Genomic DNA, 20788 nt, shown 5'->3' with positions numbered 1-20788 from the left:
GCTCGCAGATGTTAAGGGTTTTCCCTGACCTCCAGCCAGCAGGACAGACTTCAAGCCCCATGCCAAACCTCTGCCACTGTCCTCACTGCATCAGACTCCTTACGTCCACTCAGAGTGTGCTGCCATGCTTTTTACCGTCAGTGAGTACCACCTGTATGTTCTAGAACTCTCCATCCCCATGGGTGTTCCCAGCTCTCTCTTCCTGTCAACATTCTTCCATGCAAACCTGTCAAGTTTCATTCTTGTATTGTTCTTGGCAGGCACATGTGGCCCTTCCACAGTCTAGCCTATATCTTGCTTAGCCAGAAAACACATGTTCAGGCAGACCAAAGTCTTAATAATGAATAACCAAGAATGATTTAATGTATTTGCTCATCTATCTCCTATTATGTGTGTTATACAATGTAATTGGTTAAGATTTTCCATAGATCTGACTATAAGTGGATCTTAAAGCATACCTTAACAATTAATGAACACACACACCCACTATCTACTTAATTTTAAGTTTCATTAATACTTCGCCATGTCTGTGTCAAAAGACACAAATGCTTTTGCTGACATTAAAGGTGCATTATGCAACAATTATGCTTCAGGATTAGGGTTAGGATAAGCAGTTTAACCTTAAAATAACAGCTTAAAAAAAATTGGGGCGCTACAATGACATTTAATATGGAGAATCGCGTCGGTGCCATTGGCATAGCAGGATCGATAGGCATATAACTGCGTTCTGTAGTTTCGCCTGCCGCAGCCCGCCAACCTGACTTGTTTACCTTCTGCCGATCTAGTAAGTCGCTTATTTGCCGTCTTGCTTAGTCTTGTGTTGCACTTGCTTGATGTTTGACTGTGTAAGGACAGTCGTTGAGTAACTAGTTTGTCATAATGTCAAAGTCAGCACATTTCAAGAGATTTCGTTAGTTTTAGCTGCTAGCATACCTTTAGCGAATAGCTATTGATCCTTATTGCACCTTTAAGAAACATGGGGATTGAATGGACAAATACCAAAGTGGTGACTACAGTGAAGACAGTGTTGGAATTGAACTTTCTTATTCTCTTGATGCACTGTCAAATCAAACCCAGTCTCCCCACTAAACCCCTACAGGCTGGGAATTGATGAGCCTTTAATAGCAGCTTCCCTCTGCAGAGGACATCTAAGAAAAGTCACCAGCGCATGTTAGGATCAGACAGACCTCTCAGAGAATGACAGGACCCTTTTTTGATTGTTATTTCAGCGTCAAAAAGCCACAAGAGAGTCTAAGTTATTTGAAACATTTCCACCATGTCTGCACAAAGGGGGATGAGTGTCTGCACTGTCTCTTCACGACTAAGATGAGTGAAAAGCCCCGGGAGCTTTTTTCCGACTGGAGCGCACGTACTCGCTAAATCAAGACGCTTCTGCTCTTTCCCCAGAGCAACCCCAGTCCATCAAATGCACACCAACCACACACCACACACTCTTAAACACAGCGTGCCAAAAAAGACTGAGGGAGAGTGAAAAAAAAGAAACCTTGAACACATCCATCAAATTAGGGAGTGAGCATTAGCATTCATGCTAGACAGTCTAAATCATGTTTGTTTATTCAGCCCAAACTGGCAGGAGTGAGTGGTTTCCATAAAATCCAGCGAATAATAATAATCGGATGCTGCCAACACTAGCACTAACAGACATTTACCTCCTCAAAGACACATTTACATGAGGGCATTATTTTTTCCAGTGGTAAAGAAAACTTCTACCTTCTATAAAAAGCTCAAAAAGTCCAAGGCTTTTTTCAACAGTTTGTTCTAACAAAAAAATGACATTTGAAAAGGCTCGTGCTACTGTGTCCCTCCATTCTAGCTCGGTCTTGACTGGACTAGAATGCTTCAGCGCAACTGTGCTTTCACTAGAGAGCGTTGTTAACACTACTTGCATCCTGTGAAGCACTGAGGTCCTGCTCTGGAGGTGACATGGCTAAGTGGTGGTGCTTGGCCTGGAGGAGTTTGGGGGGGGCTGTCAGGGTAAACCTGGCTGTGAGAAGCCTGCTCCGAGCCGGGAGCCGAGCTAGAGAGATACAGTGTCTGCATAAACGCTGGGAGGTAAACCACAGAGAATGATCTACCGCACCCCTTGAGCTAACCGCAAGTATTCCCCCTGTGGGCAACTACCACAAGCAGCGGACGCAGGCCAGGCTTAAAGCCAGGGGGTGACTCACATTGACAGAGCTAGGAGAAAGAGAGAGAGAGACATAAAGATGGAGAGAGAGAGAGGTGAGTGACTGGGGGAAGTGAGAAAGGGAGAGAAAAAGGACTTACCCTCCCCCTGTCTGGCATTCCTCTGCTTCTCTGATGTAATTGTTTAATAGCTAAAGCAGTGACCCAACATTTTCCAGCCTTCCGCGCCAGCAGCAACTGCCGCTCTTTTTTAATGGCCTTCCCTAAAAGGACTTATGGATTCTTGTGAAAGAGTGCGATAAAAGTCCTACACATAGCCTCATGTAAATGATTGTGTCCCATAGCCTTGTTCTGTCTCCTATTGTTTTTTTTTTTACTGCTTTTCACTTCCATCTTCACCTTGATTAAATGATGGGGCCCTTTAGCACACCTCATAAAGATTCACAGTATGGCGTCCATAATGCTCTTTTTGGCATTGATTTATGAAAGCCTCATTTGGTTGCTAAACATTCCCAGTGAGCATAGACTCTGGAGTGTAGCCCTTTCCTTGAGCAGAACTGGGCCGGATCTGCATAGGATGTGGGCCGTTAAATTCGTCATGTACAAAAAATAGCTGCAGACCCCCAAAAGGTTAGCTTTCAATCAAGCTTTGAATGACGGTTTTGCTTTCTCTAAATCACTCGATTTGGATGATACTCCATGTTCCTGCAGACAGCTGTCAGTAGTGGATTGCTGTTCACAATCACAAGAATGTTGGCCTTTACAATATGATTCCTGGATTGTTTACATGTTTGGGGTTGGTGGGTGTATGTGTGTATCTGTAACTGTGTGTTTGTTTGGTATAGAAGTGCCAGTCATATATCACATCCCGATCCAGATCAACTCAGTTCCAAGTGAAGCTATTCTACAACTACTATTACAATTCCTCTTCCAACTCCTGTCCATGACTTGTCTCTGATGAAATAGAGATTCACAACTCTATAATGAATCTTAATGGGATATCAATCAGTTGCCTACAATACACTTACAAATACATTTTTTACAAAACTTCAAGAAATAAATAGTCTCTATAAATCACCTATGACATAAAAAAAACTGCTATTCATGCTCATAACGGCATTTGGGGCAAAAATCTCTCCTGTAACAACACAACATCTGGTATGTCAAATATTCTCCAATATTCTCCATATCACCATGTCCTTGAGACAGGAATATGATTGATGCAAACCACCCTCTGTTTGCTAGGCCCAAGGCTTTATACAGTCCGTCCAATTACTGCACACCCTACGTATGTGCATGAGGAACATGTGAATTGCATCCCCTATGTGAATGAGCTGTTTTACCTTATGGAAGCTTCCATGGAACATTCTCTTCACTTGATCATTATCAAATGTGGCTCTTTGGATCTCCCCACGGGTATCCTTGTTATAAAACGATATTGTTTGGCTGGAAGCTAGATGGACAGAGAGAGAAAAAGGGGTAAACTGTTTATTTTGTTTTGTTTTTCAGACAGCACTCCAAATAAATGATTGGACACAGTATCACAAAAAAAAAAGGCTCTCTGAAACTGGAAACAGAACTAACAGCAAGCATTTCACCAGCAAACAATTGTCAGTATGGCAAGCAAAGATGTGTGAAACACTACCCCGTCCAAAGTTTGCAAATAGGACCTGGCTGAGTCTAGGACAGAGAATATGCCTGCCCACGTTTAACTGCCACGAAACACCAGAGCTTGCCCCGAGGGCCTGGACCCCTTGAACAGCTCTTTCTGAAGAGGGCTCCCAACCAGAGAAGAGAACAGACTCATAAAGCCCCAGCTGCGCACTTTCACTCTATTCTTCTACTATCTTGCCATTCCCAGAAAATGGGGAGTATGTGATGGCAGACTTACGGTCAATTGTGACTCCAGTTTCAGGCTTGTGGTTCTTGTCCGACACCTGCCAGATGTCGAAAGCCTCTTTAGGGGAGTCCGGTAGGAGTCGGAACATGAGGATGATTGTGTACCCTACCGGAAGGCCATCAGGATGGATGTCTCTGTGAAGGGATGTCAGTACAAATACCAGGTCAAGTTATAACACATTTTTTTGGTCATGTATAAGTACTGCTAAGTATGGTGTGTAACTTATAAACATTAGCTTCCTGTGTCTGAGTATTCACCTCCAAGTCCAGCCCAACCTTGAGTACAATTTAAAGTAATGATTTCTAAAGGTATTTGAAATGCCGGCCTACCTTATAAAATGCCTCTCTAACTACAGAATAGAGACCGAGGAAGACTTTGAACCACACGGTTCTTAAGAAATCCTAATTTGCAAAGGCAAGCAGAACTGAAGTAGAACTGTGCCCCAAGGCTACCTATATACTTTTACAAATGTCATGACCTGTTAGCTTAGCCAGCCACTCTTAAGTTATCCGAGTGTTGTAAATCCATTGACCTAGTTTAGATGGCAGAGATGCTCTCACTGTCTGTCTGGGCAAGAAGGATCATGTCAGAAAACACCAGACGGCCAAAATAAGACTCAGCCTTTCCTGGGAATGTCAGTGATCAATCCTAGCTCATCGCATGAGATCATGCTCCAGCCATTCACATACATGCACACACTGTATACAATTCAAGTCTGCTGCCAGACGTAATAGTTTCCAAGAAAGACATTTCCTGCTGTTTACCCCATTGTTGTGGTCCAAGGGTAATCGGTCAATGAAAGCCTCATGCAAAGCGTAGCGGGCGTCATTAATCATTAAGCACCAGTAAGAAGGTAATTGCTCCACTGAGCACTGTTGAGGCACATATCAATCATAACAAAATTGCCTCAAAGAATTTTCATGACTGCAGTGAAATGGGATTAGCTCACTCTCGGATTACATAAAACCTCCTGCAGTTCACCTAGGACAGCAGTGTGATCTACATTCTGCAAAGCCTTGACAAACGCTCGCTAGTTTATGTTGAACCAGACATTTTACTGATTTTGAAACCGGTATAACACTTCACTAAATGCCACCAGTCTCTGAAGCAAAAAAAGGAAAAGACTGAATGGTTTCCTCTCTCACATATCTGTACAAGATATGTACAAGATATACGTATATTCTTTGAAATCTAACCTGAAAATTACAACTTGGGTCAGCTAATTTCAGCTAAAATCAGTGCGGCTAATTTCAGTGCAGAAGTCTCTATATGTCAAATGGTTCTTCTCCATCTATGCAGAGGTTACAGCTACCTATAAGCAGGGGGAAACAGATCCCCTGTACTGAATTATGGAAGCCCAGAACTTACGAAGATGGCTGAGTCAGGTAAGCATTCTTGTGGAGTCTGTAGGCGGTGTAACTGTTGAAGGAGCCCGGTTCCATGGAGACTCCATTGACGGAACCATACATCTTATCAGTAAGGTTAAACGCCTCAAGCATTCTGAAGCCTGAAAATTAAGAAGAAGAAAAAATATCTCTCAAGCCCTAAACCTCCTTAGGAGAAACAGTTTGAGACAGAAATGAGAAGAGGCTTTATTGTAAAAATCTACCACACTTGACATTATTATCTCCTAGCTACACCTCTCTACAACAGTCTTCTTGTCATACGCTAACTAAATGCACTTTATTGTGAAACATTGTGCCTTACCTGATAACCCCAAAGTTGACAGAGGAGGTAATAGTATGATGTCTTAACATTTAGTTTAAAAACTGAGCATGATTTGTGGTCAGGTTCAGATCTCTCCTTTAACACCATAGGAGAAATTTGGTCCTTATAGAAATCTAAGTAACTGAGATTAAAGCCTAAATCTCACTTTTATTCTCATTGCTGTCTAAGAAAGGAGATAGGATTTTTTTTTTCCCTTATGGGAGAGCATGGGGGCGGGCACTCATTTCTATGTGTCATTTTTAATTTTTGCGGACAGGGAAGATGATTAAGGGACTGCACCTGGTGATGTGAAGCCATTCAGGTAGATCAAAGGACAAGCTGTAAGAAGATCATGAAAAAGATGTCAGTATATTCATTTTGACAGTGGACCTTGACAAGATTTATCATTACACAGGAGATAAACTCTTACAGGATGTGGCTGTTTCACAGATGAAGGTCACAAGATTGTCCTGGATTGTTGCAAAAGCATCAAAGTCATCCACAACGAAGACATGCCGTTCACTTGGCTTGCTAGCAATATTCTGAAGTTCCACAAAGTCCACGTCTGCCACCCCAATAACAAACACACTGTACCCTGATGGAAGAAATGACAATATTATGACACAGAGCATTTGGTCACTCTTGACATGTAAACACCAAAATCTAGATGAAAAAATGTCAATTGGCTCTCATACCAAATTTTCACTTAAGCTATCATTTTACTAAAAAGGCATGTCCCAAAAAAACTATTAGACAACTAATCCCAGTAAACACAACACTTTGTCCGTGTTTATCTTACCAGCATGCTGTAGTTTGGCCGCATTCTTAGTTACTTCATCCTGAGAGCGCCCATCTGTGACTGCTACTACCACTTTAGGAACATTTCTTCTCATTCCACTGTCTGAAGTGAAGACTTTGTCATGCACATGTTTCAGAGCAACTCCTGCGAAACAAGCAAACACACAAATTCCTCTGGTTGAGTGGTCATTTCAGAGGTTTCATCCAGAAAGCTCAGCTCAAGTCATCTGTGTGTAATGAGGTCATGTCATCTAAGCATTTCAGGGCTAGAAAAGACGGGGAAATGTTTTAGGCTTTTATCCACAGGGAGGTATGACTGGAAAATATCTTGGATGAGGGAATGTTTGGATGACAGCGAACGTTACCTGTTTTAGTGTTTCCTCCCTTGTATTTAATGAGCCCTAGTGCAGCCAAAGCAGAACCCTTGTCGCTGTAAGAGTTTAGCCTGAACTCGTTCTGGGCCTCATCACTGTACTGCACAACTGACACCTGTTGCCGTGGAAATAGGGGAAGGTGTTTAGAGAATCAGTCTTCTCAGTCACACAAAACTGAACTGTCTTTTAACATGGCAGCAGCTTTATAATTTTACTGAGTCACACACCTGCATTCCTGATGGGCCGATGACATCAAAAGCTCCAATCATGCTAAAGATGAACTTCACCATCTTCACAAAGCTCTCCTCTCCGATACTCCATGAGCCATCAATGAGGAAGACCACATCAGCTTTGGCACCTTTGCAAACTGTGGCAGAAAAAAAAAAGAACTGAGGCCAACTCTGGCATGGCTTTCTCCTTAGAGCCAGCGTGAGGAACAACACAACGTTTGATTTGAATTAGTCAGCTACTTGACAAACAACCAAAAGGTCGTTGGAATCTCACAAACAAACCCAATGATACTGAACGGACATGCTGAACCTATGCACACCAAATTACTGGTTTAATTCATCACATTTTCTATCCAAAAACAAGTCACATTTGGTGACCAGAAGGTCTGAAAATAAACTGCTTTTAATGGCTTCTTTTCTTCCCTTCTGGATCACTTGAGCTGGCGAATATGCATGATAATGTCTCCCTCATGTGAGCGGCATACCAACTGATCCCTCTGATATCCCCTCAACACTTTCTTTTTCGAACATGACCATATGTAGCATTTTTTATCTTGACTCATTAGAATGGTCTGTTTGAGTTTTGCTCAAACAAAATCTTGAACTGAGACAAGTATCTAATTAAATGTGAAGATGCTAATGCCAATGTAACCCCTTTCTGGTGGTATTAATACAAGATCATTTTCTCATAATCTATCTTTCTCTACTCACTCTTCTGCCCTCAACCACTGCCAGACTAAAGGTTAAACAGTTTTCCTGAATAGTGACACACAAAATTAGATATGCCTGAACTTACCTGCCCAGCCAGGTGGAATAGTGGGAGGAGGGGGAGGGGTAGGTGGCAATGTTGGGACAGGTGTTGGTTTGACCACTGTAAGACAACCAAACAAACAAACAAACAAACAAATTAATATATGCAGGTTCTGGCTCACCAGAACATTCCAGCATACAGTGACAGGATCTGACCCACTCACATGTGCGCTCTTTCACACTGACTCCAGGGCCCTCCAGGTTGGGGGTTTGGACAAACACAGAAGCACTGTACAGGGACTCTGGAGAAAGGCCTTCGAAGCAGTACTGACTCTGAGCTGCAGTGATGGTAATTTCCTGTTGGCCCTTGGCTGCGGCTGAAAAAAACAACACAGTGCATGTTCAATTTGTGCTTGCTTTGACAGTGCATTAAGTAGACTTCTCACCATTTAATCTATATTTCAAGTTATTAGGACATATCCTTGTATGACAGGTATAAAAAAAGACGGCCAAAATAAATGTTCAACTTTTGCAAGCTAATTAAAAGGCTCTGGTGGTACATTGTGCTTGTGTCATAGCACACTAGCATATTCAAATCTCCACTGTTATACCAAATTATTGAAATAACCCAAGCGTTAGCCACAAACAAAGGCCTTGGTAACCATATAAACCCATAACTATACCAGATTATCAACCCAAACACTTATACTTGAAAGCATGTATGAGCTGTTTCCATCCTGGTATATGTAATCCAGATGTTTATAACTGATGATGGCTAACTCTGATGTTTTTAATAATAAACCTAGCAGACCGGAATCTGACTAAAAAGACCAGGTTTCTATCTTCTCAAATGTGGTAGTGTCGGGAATTGAGGAAATGTGTGCAGGTCATAAGACAGTACCACTGTCAGGTGGTCAGCTATAGGCTTTAGCAACAGATTGGATCTGAGAGACACAAAGCCGTAAGTCTATGCCTTCACTTTTCAACACAACTAACTCTTTAACTCCCTGCCCATCAACACTTAAACTAACTCTTTAACTCCTTGCCCCTAGCATATTTAAATATGCAACAAATCTGACCTCACCACCAACCTGAGTCATTAAGCTGACTTTCACCACCAACTGTGTCCTAACTAACCTGTTAGCATGCTAAGCATACACATGTTCTCCCTCCTGAAAACATTGTTAAGTTGCATCTGCATGCTCACTAAAATAGTCAAAAAGCTCTTAATTTGGTAAACTATCACTGCCCGGAGTGTAATCACTGCCACGTTCCCTGCACTCAAAGACAGACAGTGCTTCCTGTTTTTAAGAGTTTCAACACACATTTATGTGTAAATATGAAACAGATGGGTTCAAAGCCAGACGCTAATTACAAAGTTCTAATCCCCTCGGTTAATTAAGAGCTTGGTGGCAGGATGTATTCAAAATGTTACATATCCGTCTCCGAGGTATATACACAAACTTAACTTAAGACAAACAAAGCTTTAAAGCTTAGACACGGACAAAGCGGTCAATACAACGGCATTCCAATGGACTGAGATGTGGCTGAATAGTGGTTTGCAGTTTGAAACGACACTGAACACATTTCAGGAAACTCTCGCATGTAACCGTTTTGTGTTGGGACATTTGATAAACTGGCAACTTGACAGAGTTTTTGACTGTTGGACTGTTGTTCCAAAGACATGTCTTTCAGACTTACGGTCAAGAGGGTTCAACTTTATCCTGTAGGAAGTGGCAGCTCGGTGTGGTGTCCATTTGATGCAGAATTTGTCATAACCAACGTTGTAGGTCTCAAGATTGGTGACATTCAAATACACTGCAAAAACAGAGGGAAAATGGTAAAAATACATCTTTCAGCCTTTTGTTTTCCTGAGCCCAAGGGCACCATGCTGAAGGCTCTAGCTGGACTTACATGTGGTTCCTTGTCCAATGAGTGCGCCGCTCGTGCCAGCGTCATACTGAGCATAGACTTTGACATCATAGGTCGTGCCAGGGAGCAGGTTGCGTATGGTATATGAGGTGACATCACCAACAAACACCTCCAGTGAATCATCCTTTTCTAAATAGGCCAAAGAACATCAATTTCATTAACTTTGCACTCAACACACAGCATTCTATTTCCTCTGTAACTCACTTTTCAGCAGCAAATAACAAATCTAAATAATGGGATTCATTACACACTGACAGAAACAAAAAAGACAACAGTGCCGAAACTTCACACATAGGAGAGCCTGACCTATTTCACAGAACATTCTTGTGTGAAAGCTCACCGGTTGGCTGGTAGACTAGTTTGTACCCCAGCACGGGTGCTGCCACAGGGTCCCATGCCACGCGGAATCGGGTATACCACTCATCCGAGACACGGAGGTTGCGAGGATCCAGGAGACCAACTGCAGATGGGACAAGAGCAGGCAACAAGCAGTCAACAACATTGAATTAGTAATGCTGGTTAGCACAGAAATACACACAGGAGCGCACCCTGCCTGAACTTGAGCTCCTCACCAAAACAGTTCTGGGTAAGACTGCCTCACCGTTGGCCTAAGTATGGCTGCTTCTCCTCCTGTGAGCGTAAAAGACTATTATGATGAGTAATATGACTGTTTAGATTAGGGGTTTTATTTTATCCTGGTCCTGCTGAGGTAGCTGGGAGGTGGGCAGCAGCAGTGTTATGTTTTCCGCCACCCGTGCCCAAATCCCCCTTCTCTTGCCCTCAGTGCCTCATGCAGGCTCCCTGGCACAGGAGTCTCTCGCGCTCAGTGCCTCATGCAGGCTCTCTGGCACAGGACTGTCTCGCTCGGAGCCAAGATATAAGGTTTCTATTGTTTGTGTAACTCGGAGTAATGTAGGCCAGTAACTGAGGCATACCAGCTCAACTACTGTGGGTTCCTTGTGCCACCTTTGAAAAAAAAAAAAAATCCTTTAGATTTAGTCACTTAGCAGACTAAATGTACCAACGTTCTTTTTTCTATATATTAAGAGATCATCATTCTGCAGAGCCAATCCTCTAAAGCTACCCTCAAGAACATGAGGTTGAGGTTTACAACATCAGTTGTATGATTCAAAGGTTAGCCAAGCTCTCCAGCACCTGTGCGTCCATTTCCAACAAGAGAACCCCCAGCTCCATCTGCGTAAACGGCCTCGACAGTGATGTTGTAGGGGGTGTCAGGGAGAAGGTTCTGCAGGATGGCATTGTTTCTGTTGCCAGGAACAACAGTCTGTGGGAAACAAAGGACAGGTTTTGCTTTGGTTACTTGTAGCCAAGCATCCATGACATGACAAAGACATATTGCCATAAGCTGCTGTTTTTTTTTTTATGAGGAGCGCAATCAAGAAAGAGGAATGATCCCTGTCTCACTACAGCTAGGAACATTTGCACAAATTACTTTTTTTATTTCAGTCATTGGATGAGCCCAGAGCAACTGCTCTACCTCTGATATCCATCTACGGTTATTAGTCAGCTTTCCCAGGAATAATATACGCAAATTCCAAATTAATATGAGTAATTTCTTTATAATGACTTCAGACGGTGAAATTAATGAATCCTCCTCTGTATGTTGTTTTAGCTGAAATGATACTCACAAACTCAGTAATGGGGTCTCCTGTGAGAGGCGCGTAGGAGATCTTATACTGCTGGACCGGGCCCTCAGCGTGATCCCAGCCGATGCTCAGAGTGCTGGTGGTTGCCTCAAACACACGCAGATTCCTGGGACCAGCACGAGGCACTGGAAAAATGTCACATTTTAAACATATGGACATGATATTCAGTACATAACCACAACAGATCTACAACACATTCAACAAGCCAATCAAGATATGTCTATTACACGTGTATAGCAGGTCTATAAGATATCTAACAATAAAAAGCCACTAAACTACCGAGGTCCAGATATCTACGTATATGGAGATGTTTTGACATCACTTGATTCATGGCTACATGTAAACTTCTTGGGGTATCATTAAGACAGTTCCTGTGCGCAGCTCATCAGTTTTGTTTTAACATGGTTTATGAAGACCAGCCAAGACTAATTAGGAAAGTGCGTTGGTCCTGATGTGCACGTGAGGCCGGAAAAAGGTTCTTCTACTGGCTGTATACATTGCAGCAACAGCTTCTAACTCATTTATACATTAATGACAAGTGAACCCACATGTTTTGCCATTATCCTGGGCAGACGGTCCATCTCCATCAGCGTAAATAGGCACCACTGTCACGGAGTACATGGTGTCGGGGATGAGTTGATCCAAGAAGGCATTGTGGGTGCTTCCGGGGACCAGGGCCTGAGTGGATAAGGATTACAAATGTAGCTATCATCTTAAGAGGTCAGACAAAAACAGCTTCTCTGCTGCTGCTAACATTTAGCCCCGGCAGCCATTACTAATCTGGCACTGCTAATATACATAATGATCTCACTGTTAATCCCCTGTTTACGTGATCTGAATGAGATAACATTTTCAAATAGACATGTCATGCAAACAAAGCCTGCAGAGGTTAAATGCTAAATAAACAGTTTCATTTTGTGAGAGGAACTTCTTTGGAAGTTTGCAAACGGCCGTCAACTCCGGATTATGTTGGGGAGGGGAGGGGAGGGTTGAAAAGAGCAAAGGACTGGATCCAACACGCCTCTGTTGAGTTTTATGAGCATGGTGGGTCCTATTCTCTGTGTGTCAACATGGATCCTGCCACTGGGGTACTGCATGCAATACGGGCTGTCCCAAAAAAGCCCAAGACTGATGCAGGTGATCTAATAGTCTTTGGCTTTCCCCGGCTCAGGCTAATCTCAGTCTGCATGCGGGAGAGCAAAGGGACAAGTGCTGACGGACCTGCTGGTGTGAATATCAGACCGCTCACATGTGTGAACCAACCGGAGACATCCAGTCGCTCATAGATGTGCTACAAATAGATGGCTGGGCTGGCAACCACTTTGGAAAAGAGAAGAGAGGAAAAGAGGTCCCCTGCCATGAAAGTCCTTTCTTTTTTCTTTTTTTTCTCCCCTCTTTTTATCTAGGCCTACAGCTGCACTAAAGAGAAATCTAATCATTAAAACGGGCTCATTATCCGTCCGATCTCGCACACCAAAACTTCAAACACATTTTCATAGATGACATTCACAGATGGTGCCTGTGTGTATTTTCCAACTTTTTGCGATACAGTAAAAGGCTAGTTGTATGGCAATTAGTTCAATCTTTTATCATGCAATCCAAGACATGCGCATTCATGCATAAAACTGGCCGAAGAAACACGATTTCTGCAGAACTGAAAATCAACCTCATTGTTATTGAACGTCGGCAAGTCTAATAAACAACTATTGTTTCAGTGTCTTAGAAAAGGGGGCTACATCTGCAGCCAAGCTAACTCTTTATAAAAGAATGAGACACTGGTCTTCTTGTTTTCTCCAAAAGGCAAGAATAGTAGCTGGCCCTTCTCCAGCTCTCCATTTCAACCACAAGTCTGTCCAGGACCAGGCTTGTGCATGTCCATGAAAACTCAGACCCGAGGTGCTTTCTTTCGACACTGAGAAAGTGAATATTCCACCAAAACAACTAGTGATGCGCGGATACCACTTTTTCACTACTATAACAAACAATCGAGTAGGAATACTGTTGAGTGGTATCGGTGCTTGGTATCGGCAAATCAAAAACGAATACAAGCACGAGTATTTTAACGAAGTATCGATTTTAAACGATAAAACGATTTTAACGAAGTATCGGACTGATACCCGATAGTGGTATGAGTATTTTAATTTGTGTACTTGGCGATACCGAATACCGATAACGATACTTGGTCTGCATGAAAGTGCAATTAATTTAGAGGCAGATTTGATTTGATCATCTGCAGATTATGTCAAGTCTATAGTACAAAATTAACAGAAGGCTATCCCAAGCCAAAAATAAACAGAGCTTTCTGGTTTTAACAAAAAGCCTTTAAAGAGGCAATGTCATCACATTAGACTAAATGCAAATACAACCAGATAAAGGCAATTCAAAAACGAATACAAGCACGAGTATTTTAAAGAAGTATCGGACCGATACCCGATAGTGGTATCGGTTTCGGTGCATCCCTAAAAACAACCCCTCTGCTTCCTTTCCTTCCTCTCCTCTACAATTGCACGATTAGTGGCAATTAGGATAGCCTGAATTTTTTTACAGATACTCACAAACTCAGATGGCCTGGATCCATCGACAGGCTGGTAGACAACACGGTACTGCTGCACCTGCCCTGAAGCGGGCTCCCATCGCACGTTTAGGCTGTTCGGGGTGGGGTTATAGACCTTCAGGTTCTTGGGAGCGTTGCGTGGCACTGTAAAGGAGAGGGGGAAGGAGAAGGAGAAAGTGAGAGTGAGACTATCTTCTCAGCCAAAAGTTCTTAGGGGAGGAATAGGGATCTCAGTTACGGAAAATCTTTCACTGTGGGGAAACCTATAGAAAATAAACGTCAAGTTCCGACGGCATAACACAATTTCAAGCGAGAGGAAATTCCATGATGTTTGGAGACGAATGCTGACCTAGGCAGGCACCACAAGGTTTTTATGGTTCACATGCTGAGAACATGGAGAGAGAGGGGAACACAACTTTGGGTTCCTGCTTTCTGCGAAACTAAAACCGAAGCAGATGTCAGTAAAGTGAATTCACTGATTTACTGCAGGATGGTTAAAGCTCGGTCAGTTAAAGATCACATTAACGCATAACCAAAACCTTTTTGTCCATCTATATTTAAATCACTGGCTTATCTAAGATAACATCTACATTGATGTATTGTCCTGGAAACAACAACGCTGTAGTTTGTATTAATGAGCTTGTGTAACCAACATTGATAAATGTACGAAAAGAAGAAGATCTAGTGAGGCGTGACATGATATAGAGATCTGATAGTCATAAATCAATGGAGTTAGTTTGCCATTACAACTTAGTCTGAATCCTCCTATGTGAACCACTGAGTAGAGTACTGCAGATGAGAAGGGAATCGTTAGACACCATAAGGCCAGAAACTCTGCCATGCTCTGCTGCAATCAGAGCTTTCCAATTAGCTTCCCTGGAGTAGATTCTGCTGACTTAGCCTGGCAAGCAGAAATGGGACCCGCACAGAGAGCAGGACTAAACCACAGAGCCCCAAAGAACAGCCACCAAACAAGCTCGAGATTGAGCCATTATGCAGAAAATCACATTTTGTTTGAACCATTATTTTCAATTACAACTCGCACGTGCAATATGTCCTTTACATCGTAACTGGGTCTTAGATATTGAAAAATAGACTTGGAGATTCACATGAACAAAGGCCTGCTGCTAATATGTAAATAATAATGATAAATAACTTACATGTCTTTCCAGTTTCAGACATGCGAAGCCCCTCGCCCTCTGGATAGACAGGAGCCACAGTAACTGTGTAGACTGTGTCAGACAGAAGATTCCTCAGGATGGTATTGGTTGTGCCTCCAGACACTTGCTCCTGTTCAAAGAAGAATACAGCATGTTCACAACTCTGTTCAACTGTTGAACACTGTCTAAGGACTAAACATTCACCTACACAATCCTATTACAGTTCTTAAATGATGTGGTGTATTTGGAGACACAGATTATTTCTGAACTCTGATGGACTGATTGAGTCTAAAATGGAGATTTTCAGTGTTACCCAACAACATTTTCAGTGTGACCTCACATACAGCTCCAAATGTTCACCTCATAACTCAATAAGCAGAATCCAAATTCTTATTTTTTTACTTTCTGAAAAATAGCGTAGATTATCTCAGATTCCACATACTTGACATCAGGGGAATGCAATCGTATCTGACCACATCAGACACTGTAACTCAATTACTGACTTTAAAAGCAGACTTAAAACTAATTTCTTCAAGATAGCTTATGGACGGACTGACTGACTTTTATTTTTCTTATTTTTATTTATTTCTATGTGATGACTGTAATTCTAACAACCTGTTTGTGAAGTGACCTTGGGTGTCATGAAAGGCGCTTTAAATAAAATGTATTATTATTATTATTATTATTATTATTATCTACAGAGGGCCAGTGTGGCTGAGCTTTCCCTTTTCAACTAAGTAACAGCACGCTTAATTCCCTCCATTTAGAGGACTGACTGGCTGCATCAGGCATGTCCCCACACAGCTGGAATGAAAGCCTGCAGCCACTCTGCTCATGGGGTCACTAAAGGTCACCATGGGGTCACAAAGGTCACCATGGTGTCACTGAGGTCAACAAACTCTCCTCTAAACAATGGTATTGGTATGTTTCTCTGTCCCTAAATCCCACCACACTGGTATCAAGTGTGGTGCCCTGGTATCATGTAAAATGTATCTATTTAACATTTATGTAACGTTTACTTATTTCCTATCTGTGTCTTATAAACCCCCCTTCCCCCCTTTTTCTTTCCTTCCTACTGTGAGGCGCACTGTGTTACCTTCGTGTATGAAATGCACCGTACAAATAAAGTTTGATTTGATTTGATTTGATTGTCCTCCCACAGCGCCGACTCACCATGTCCTCAGCTCCACCAGATGCAGGGACGTAGAAGAGTCTGTACTGCCTCACGTTGCCCTCGGCCGGCTCCCAGCGCACCTTCAGGGAGCTGGTGGTGGGGTCCGTGACCTGCAGGTTCTTCACCCCGCCCAAAGGTTCTGAGAAAGGAGAAAGGGGAGGCCGAGGGGGGAGGAGAGATGAAAGGACAGAAGAAGTGTGTTTGACATATGAGATCATGGTTCAGACCTGCGTTATGCCAAAACATAATGTGATAGCTGGTAGCAGGTTGAGACAGATCAAAAGGACAACTCCTTCCTTAAACAACATGGACTCACTTGTCTTTCCATTTTCTGACTGGCGTTTTCCCTCCATATCCGCGTAGACAGGCACCACAGTGACCTTGTATTCGACGTCTGGCTGCAGGTTCCTCAGCACTGTATTAGTGGACACTCCCGATACCTGAGCCTGTGGGGCAACAGCAGGAAGGGCCGAATTGATGAATGGGATAAAACTACAAGCATGGCTCAGGAGATCATCTGGGGGAGCATCGCCTTCGAACTTATTATGATGACTATTATTCTATTGCTCCTGCTGCTTGCTTTTATTGATTTTATGTAAAGCACTTTGAATTGCAACTCTTGTACGAAATGTGCTATATAAATAAAGTCTTACTTACTTACTTACTATCAGTAAATGCCAGCTAAGTCACTAGAATCTGAAATCCATTGCACCTGTCTATTTTCAGAAATGCAGCGTTTTTCACAAGCTCGGTTCTAGGGTTCTACTCACCACGCTCTCCGTTCCTCCAGCAACAGGGACATAGAGGACGTTGTAGGAACGCACATCACCGTCAGCTGCGTCCCACTTCACCCTCAGGGAGTTCACAGTGGGATCAGTCACCTTCAGGTTCTTCACACCACCAAGGGGCTCTAGAAACAGAGGAGAACGGAACACAGGGAAAAGGTGTTGATAATGCAGAGTAAGACGAGAAAGGTATCAAAGGGGGACTGAAGTATAGCTATAGACAGAGACATAAGGAGGGCTTACCCCCCCGAGCAGAGAAGTGAAAGGTGAACAATTGGCAAAACTGGTAACTGAATAATCTTGGTTGAAGACTGTTTAGATCAGATGAATGTCAGACACACTTAGCATCAAAACGTACTTGTCTTTCCATTTTCAGACTGCAGTATGCCCTCCACCTCGTCGTAAACTGGAACCACGGACACCTTGTAGACAGTGAAGGCCTCAAGGCCACTCAAGACGATGCTGGTGGTGCCACCTGAGACTTGATCCTGTTTACAACAGAGTCACAATGATAGAAGTTACATGTCAATCTGACTGTCTTTTGCAATGAGCTTTAGAGCTGTCTGTACCGCTTAAAGAACTAAGAGTAACTGAAGATATACTGAAGACACATTTCTTCCAAATATCACATACAAAAAAGGAAAATGAAACACAATAGCTTGGTTGACAGAACAATTTCGTAACTTTTGATTGCAACTTTCAACAAATCATCACTCCCTGGTCGGTACTAGTTAGCGCATAGGGGAAATGTAGTGACGCACCATCTTCTCATCAGCTCCTGGAACAGGGACATAGAAGACCTTGTACTGGCGCACGTTCCCCTCGGCAGGCTCCCAGCGAGCGGTCAGAGTGCTGATGGTGGGGTCCACCACCTTCAGGTTTTTCACCCCACCCAGTGGCTCTGTGGTGGAGAGAGCGAGAGACTTCACATCTGTCCTTTTATACTCAGTGTTTAACCTCACTTGTCCTTTTCAATCTGTGCTTTTCACCAATCACAGGCATATTCTGAAAGTGAAGCACTGTGTAGGTTTCTTAGATGAACTCACTGGTCTTTTCACTCTCAGATTGTGGGAGGCCTTCCATCTCAGGGTAGACCGGTGTGACTGTGACCGTGTAGAGCGTGTCGGCCACGAGTTTCTTCAAGACTGTGGAGGTCACACCTCCAGAAACCTGCTCCTGTTTTCACCAAAACACAGAGCTTTGGTTAGAACTGAGAGATGAGTTGGTCTCTCTCTCTCTCTCACACACACACACACAAACACACACACTCACACCAGCGATTCCGTTAGCTGGTCATTACCATTTTTTGCCTGGTAAAATGTATTGTAAAAATCATACATTAAAAAATACAACGCAAAAAGCAAGAAAATATTTTCAGGGACCCTGACCCACACTCACACTCACACAAACACACAGACAGAGTGTCACATATCAGCAAGCTAATATCAGTGAATTATTGAATGACCAGTCATGCTTGGCCTTGGAAGAGCACACAAGGACACAAGGTCAGTGACAAGTGACTCCATGTGTAGTACAAAGTGCTTAAAACAGTCTGAAGAATGACCAGCCATGTCAGACCACCCATAACTCCCGCCCAGCTGACAGCTGTCCCCTCTCACCGTGAGCTCCTGTCCACCTCCAGCAGGCACGTAGACCACCTTGTACTCGCGCACGTTGCCTTCGGCCGCGTCCCAGCGCACGTTCAGGGTTGTGATGGTTGGATCTGTCACCTGCAGATTTTTGACTACCCCCAAAGGCTCTAAAAAAAAAAAAAACAGGAAAGGTTTCCCATAAGGCCATGTCTCTGACATTAGACACTGCTGAGACAAAAGTAACCTCTCTAGTAAGTCTAGGCTCTGGGCTCTGTTAAGCGCCTAGAGGCAATTGTATTGTTATGGCGCTATTCAAATAAAATTGAATTGAATTGAATTGAATTGAAGTAACCATGGCTACCAACTCACTTGTCTTTCCATTTTCACCGAGCTGGGGACCATCGCCTTCAGCGTACACTGGCAACACGGTGACGGTGTACTCCGTGTTTGGCTCCAGGTTCTTCAGCAGCAGGGTGGTGGTGCTCTCAGATACTTGTTCCTGTTGAAGAGATGGAAGAGTTGTAACTGACAGACATGAAGCAGTCCCAGCTACCTATCAGCAGCTGCGGAACATTTCCTGATGTGTGACCTCAAGTAGGATGGAAGACATTACAACCATTTATTTCTTCTGAGAGAGAAAGGCTGACCAAGTTAAGAGGTTAAGAGTGAGCATTCGGGTGTATGGACGAAGAAGCGACGGAGCCAATGGAATATTAAAAGATTTCTTAAAAAGATGATTTCTTCCAGGACAATTTTTCCACACAGGGAGCCAAACCTTTTTTTTCTCATCAGATTGAATCACTTTCAAAATTATAGCGGTGTTCACACTCTGTCTGTTCCCAGCCAGGCTGAACATTGCCTCAATACAGATTCACTCAGCAGATCTAGCAGGCCTCAAAACTAGCTCTACCTCCCACGGTCTCTATGGAGCAACCGCCGTCCAAACAGATGGTTATTCACCGCTAGCCTCCCTCTCCGAACTGTCATTCACGGAGACTCATGGCCAGACTTGGATTGAGTTACACTTTCTCTGATGGGGAGAGGGATTTCGCTGATTGTGAACGTGAAGAATAGGTCTGTCTGTCCTTCCGTTTTCATCTTTGACTCTCTGGAAACCAACAGCCAGCATTTCGAACTGACATTCAACTAGATCATGAGAAAAATGCTGGAACTCCCTCTCTGACTGTGTCAAATGAGCTCACCTCAGGGCAGTGTAAACCATTGTAGGGAGATTTCACTCCCACCATAGCATCCATTACACAGAGTGAAGCGGCCAATGACATTGCTTGACCGTGTAGCTATTTGTCTCTGTTTTGTTACCGACTTTCAACCACGAGAATGAGTAAGATCTTTAATAAAAGTCTCAACAACGTTTAGGCTATGTATAGCTATTTGTTTTGTCTTTGTGAGAATGAGTAAGATCTTTAATAAGAGTCTCAACAATGTTTAGGCTATGTATAGCTATTTGTTTTGTCTTTGTGAGAATGAGTAAGATCTTTAATAAGAGTCTCAACAAAGTTTATAGTAGGCTATGTGTGCCCGCACCCCTGCCTCTATGACAATACTTGGGAGCGACCTGGCGTGATCTAGATCGAGAGTCTAAAGGCTGAGCGAGTAAGAGATTCCTACCACCATCTGAGGTCCTCCGGCAACGGGGGCGTAGAGAACTTTGTAGCCTTGGACGTTTCCGTCAGCTGCTTCCCATACTGCGTTGAGGGTGGTGAAGGTTGGATCGATGACCCGCAGGTTTTTCACTCCGCCCAAGGGCACTGGGAAAAGAGAGGGATGCAGATCAACGGAGGAGTTCTTTTTCTTGGCTTTTGCTGTGCTATCTATGGCAACTGGACATGAACTCTGATTCTAAGTATGAGATGTAATGTATGTTTATATTAGCGCGCAGGAGGATAATATTTAACCACGTAGCCTTCAAGCCTGAACTGTTGCCACTCAGCCCTTCTTTAATGGCCAAGTATGATCAACATGGTTCACATTACAGACTTATTTGGCTACATGAAAC

The 20788-nt window shown here is 43.2% G+C and overlaps 1 protein-coding gene across 5 annotated transcripts in view; it reads right to left on the bottom strand.

Moving 5' to 3' along the window:
* The window catches only part of col12a1b (collagen, type XII, alpha 1b), a 73129-nt gene that overhangs the window by 12845 nt on the left and 39496 nt on the right, over positions 1–20788 (bottom strand). For all 5 annotated transcript variants that reach the window (XM_080833210.1, XM_080833211.1, XM_080833212.1 and 2 more), the window contains 27 exons: positions 20401–20540; positions 19141–19270; positions 18799–18938; positions 18226–18355; positions 17941–18080; positions 17538–17667; positions 17165–17304; positions 16711–16840; positions 16394–16533; positions 15221–15350; positions 14062–14204; positions 12055–12184; positions 11489–11631; positions 10995–11124; positions 10180–10299; positions 9822–9968; positions 9609–9725; positions 8132–8284; positions 7954–8028; positions 7155–7294; positions 6919–7042; positions 6555–6698; positions 6186–6350; positions 6056–6094; positions 5417–5555; positions 4040–4182; positions 3492–3601 (listed from right to left, as the gene is read on the bottom strand). In XM_080833210.1, the coding sequence (XP_080689336.1) occupies positions 3492–3601; positions 4040–4182; positions 5417–5555; positions 6056–6094; positions 6186–6350; positions 6555–6698; positions 6919–7042; positions 7155–7294; positions 7954–8028; positions 8132–8284; positions 9609–9725; positions 9822–9968; positions 10180–10299; positions 10995–11124; positions 11489–11631; positions 12055–12184; positions 14062–14204; positions 15221–15350; positions 16394–16533; positions 16711–16840; positions 17165–17304; positions 17538–17667; positions 17941–18080; positions 18226–18355; positions 18799–18938; positions 19141–19270; positions 20401–20540 (3512 nt within the window). The remainder of the gene's footprint in view (positions 1–3491; positions 3602–4039; positions 4183–5416; positions 5556–6055; positions 6095–6185; positions 6351–6554; positions 6699–6918; positions 7043–7154; positions 7295–7953; positions 8029–8131; positions 8285–9608; positions 9726–9821; positions 9969–10179; positions 10300–10994; positions 11125–11488; positions 11632–12054; positions 12185–14061; positions 14205–15220; positions 15351–16393; positions 16534–16710; positions 16841–17164; positions 17305–17537; positions 17668–17940; positions 18081–18225; positions 18356–18798; positions 18939–19140; positions 19271–20400; positions 20541–20788) is intronic.

Source organism: Sprattus sprattus (assembly GCF_963457725.1).
Source record: "Sprattus sprattus genome assembly, chromosome: 2".
Lineage (NCBI taxonomy): Eukaryota > Metazoa > Chordata > Actinopteri > Clupeiformes > Clupeidae > Sprattus > Sprattus sprattus.
The sequence above is the reverse complement of the archived record's forward strand: the minus strand, read 5'-3'. Positions and strand labels throughout refer to the sequence as shown.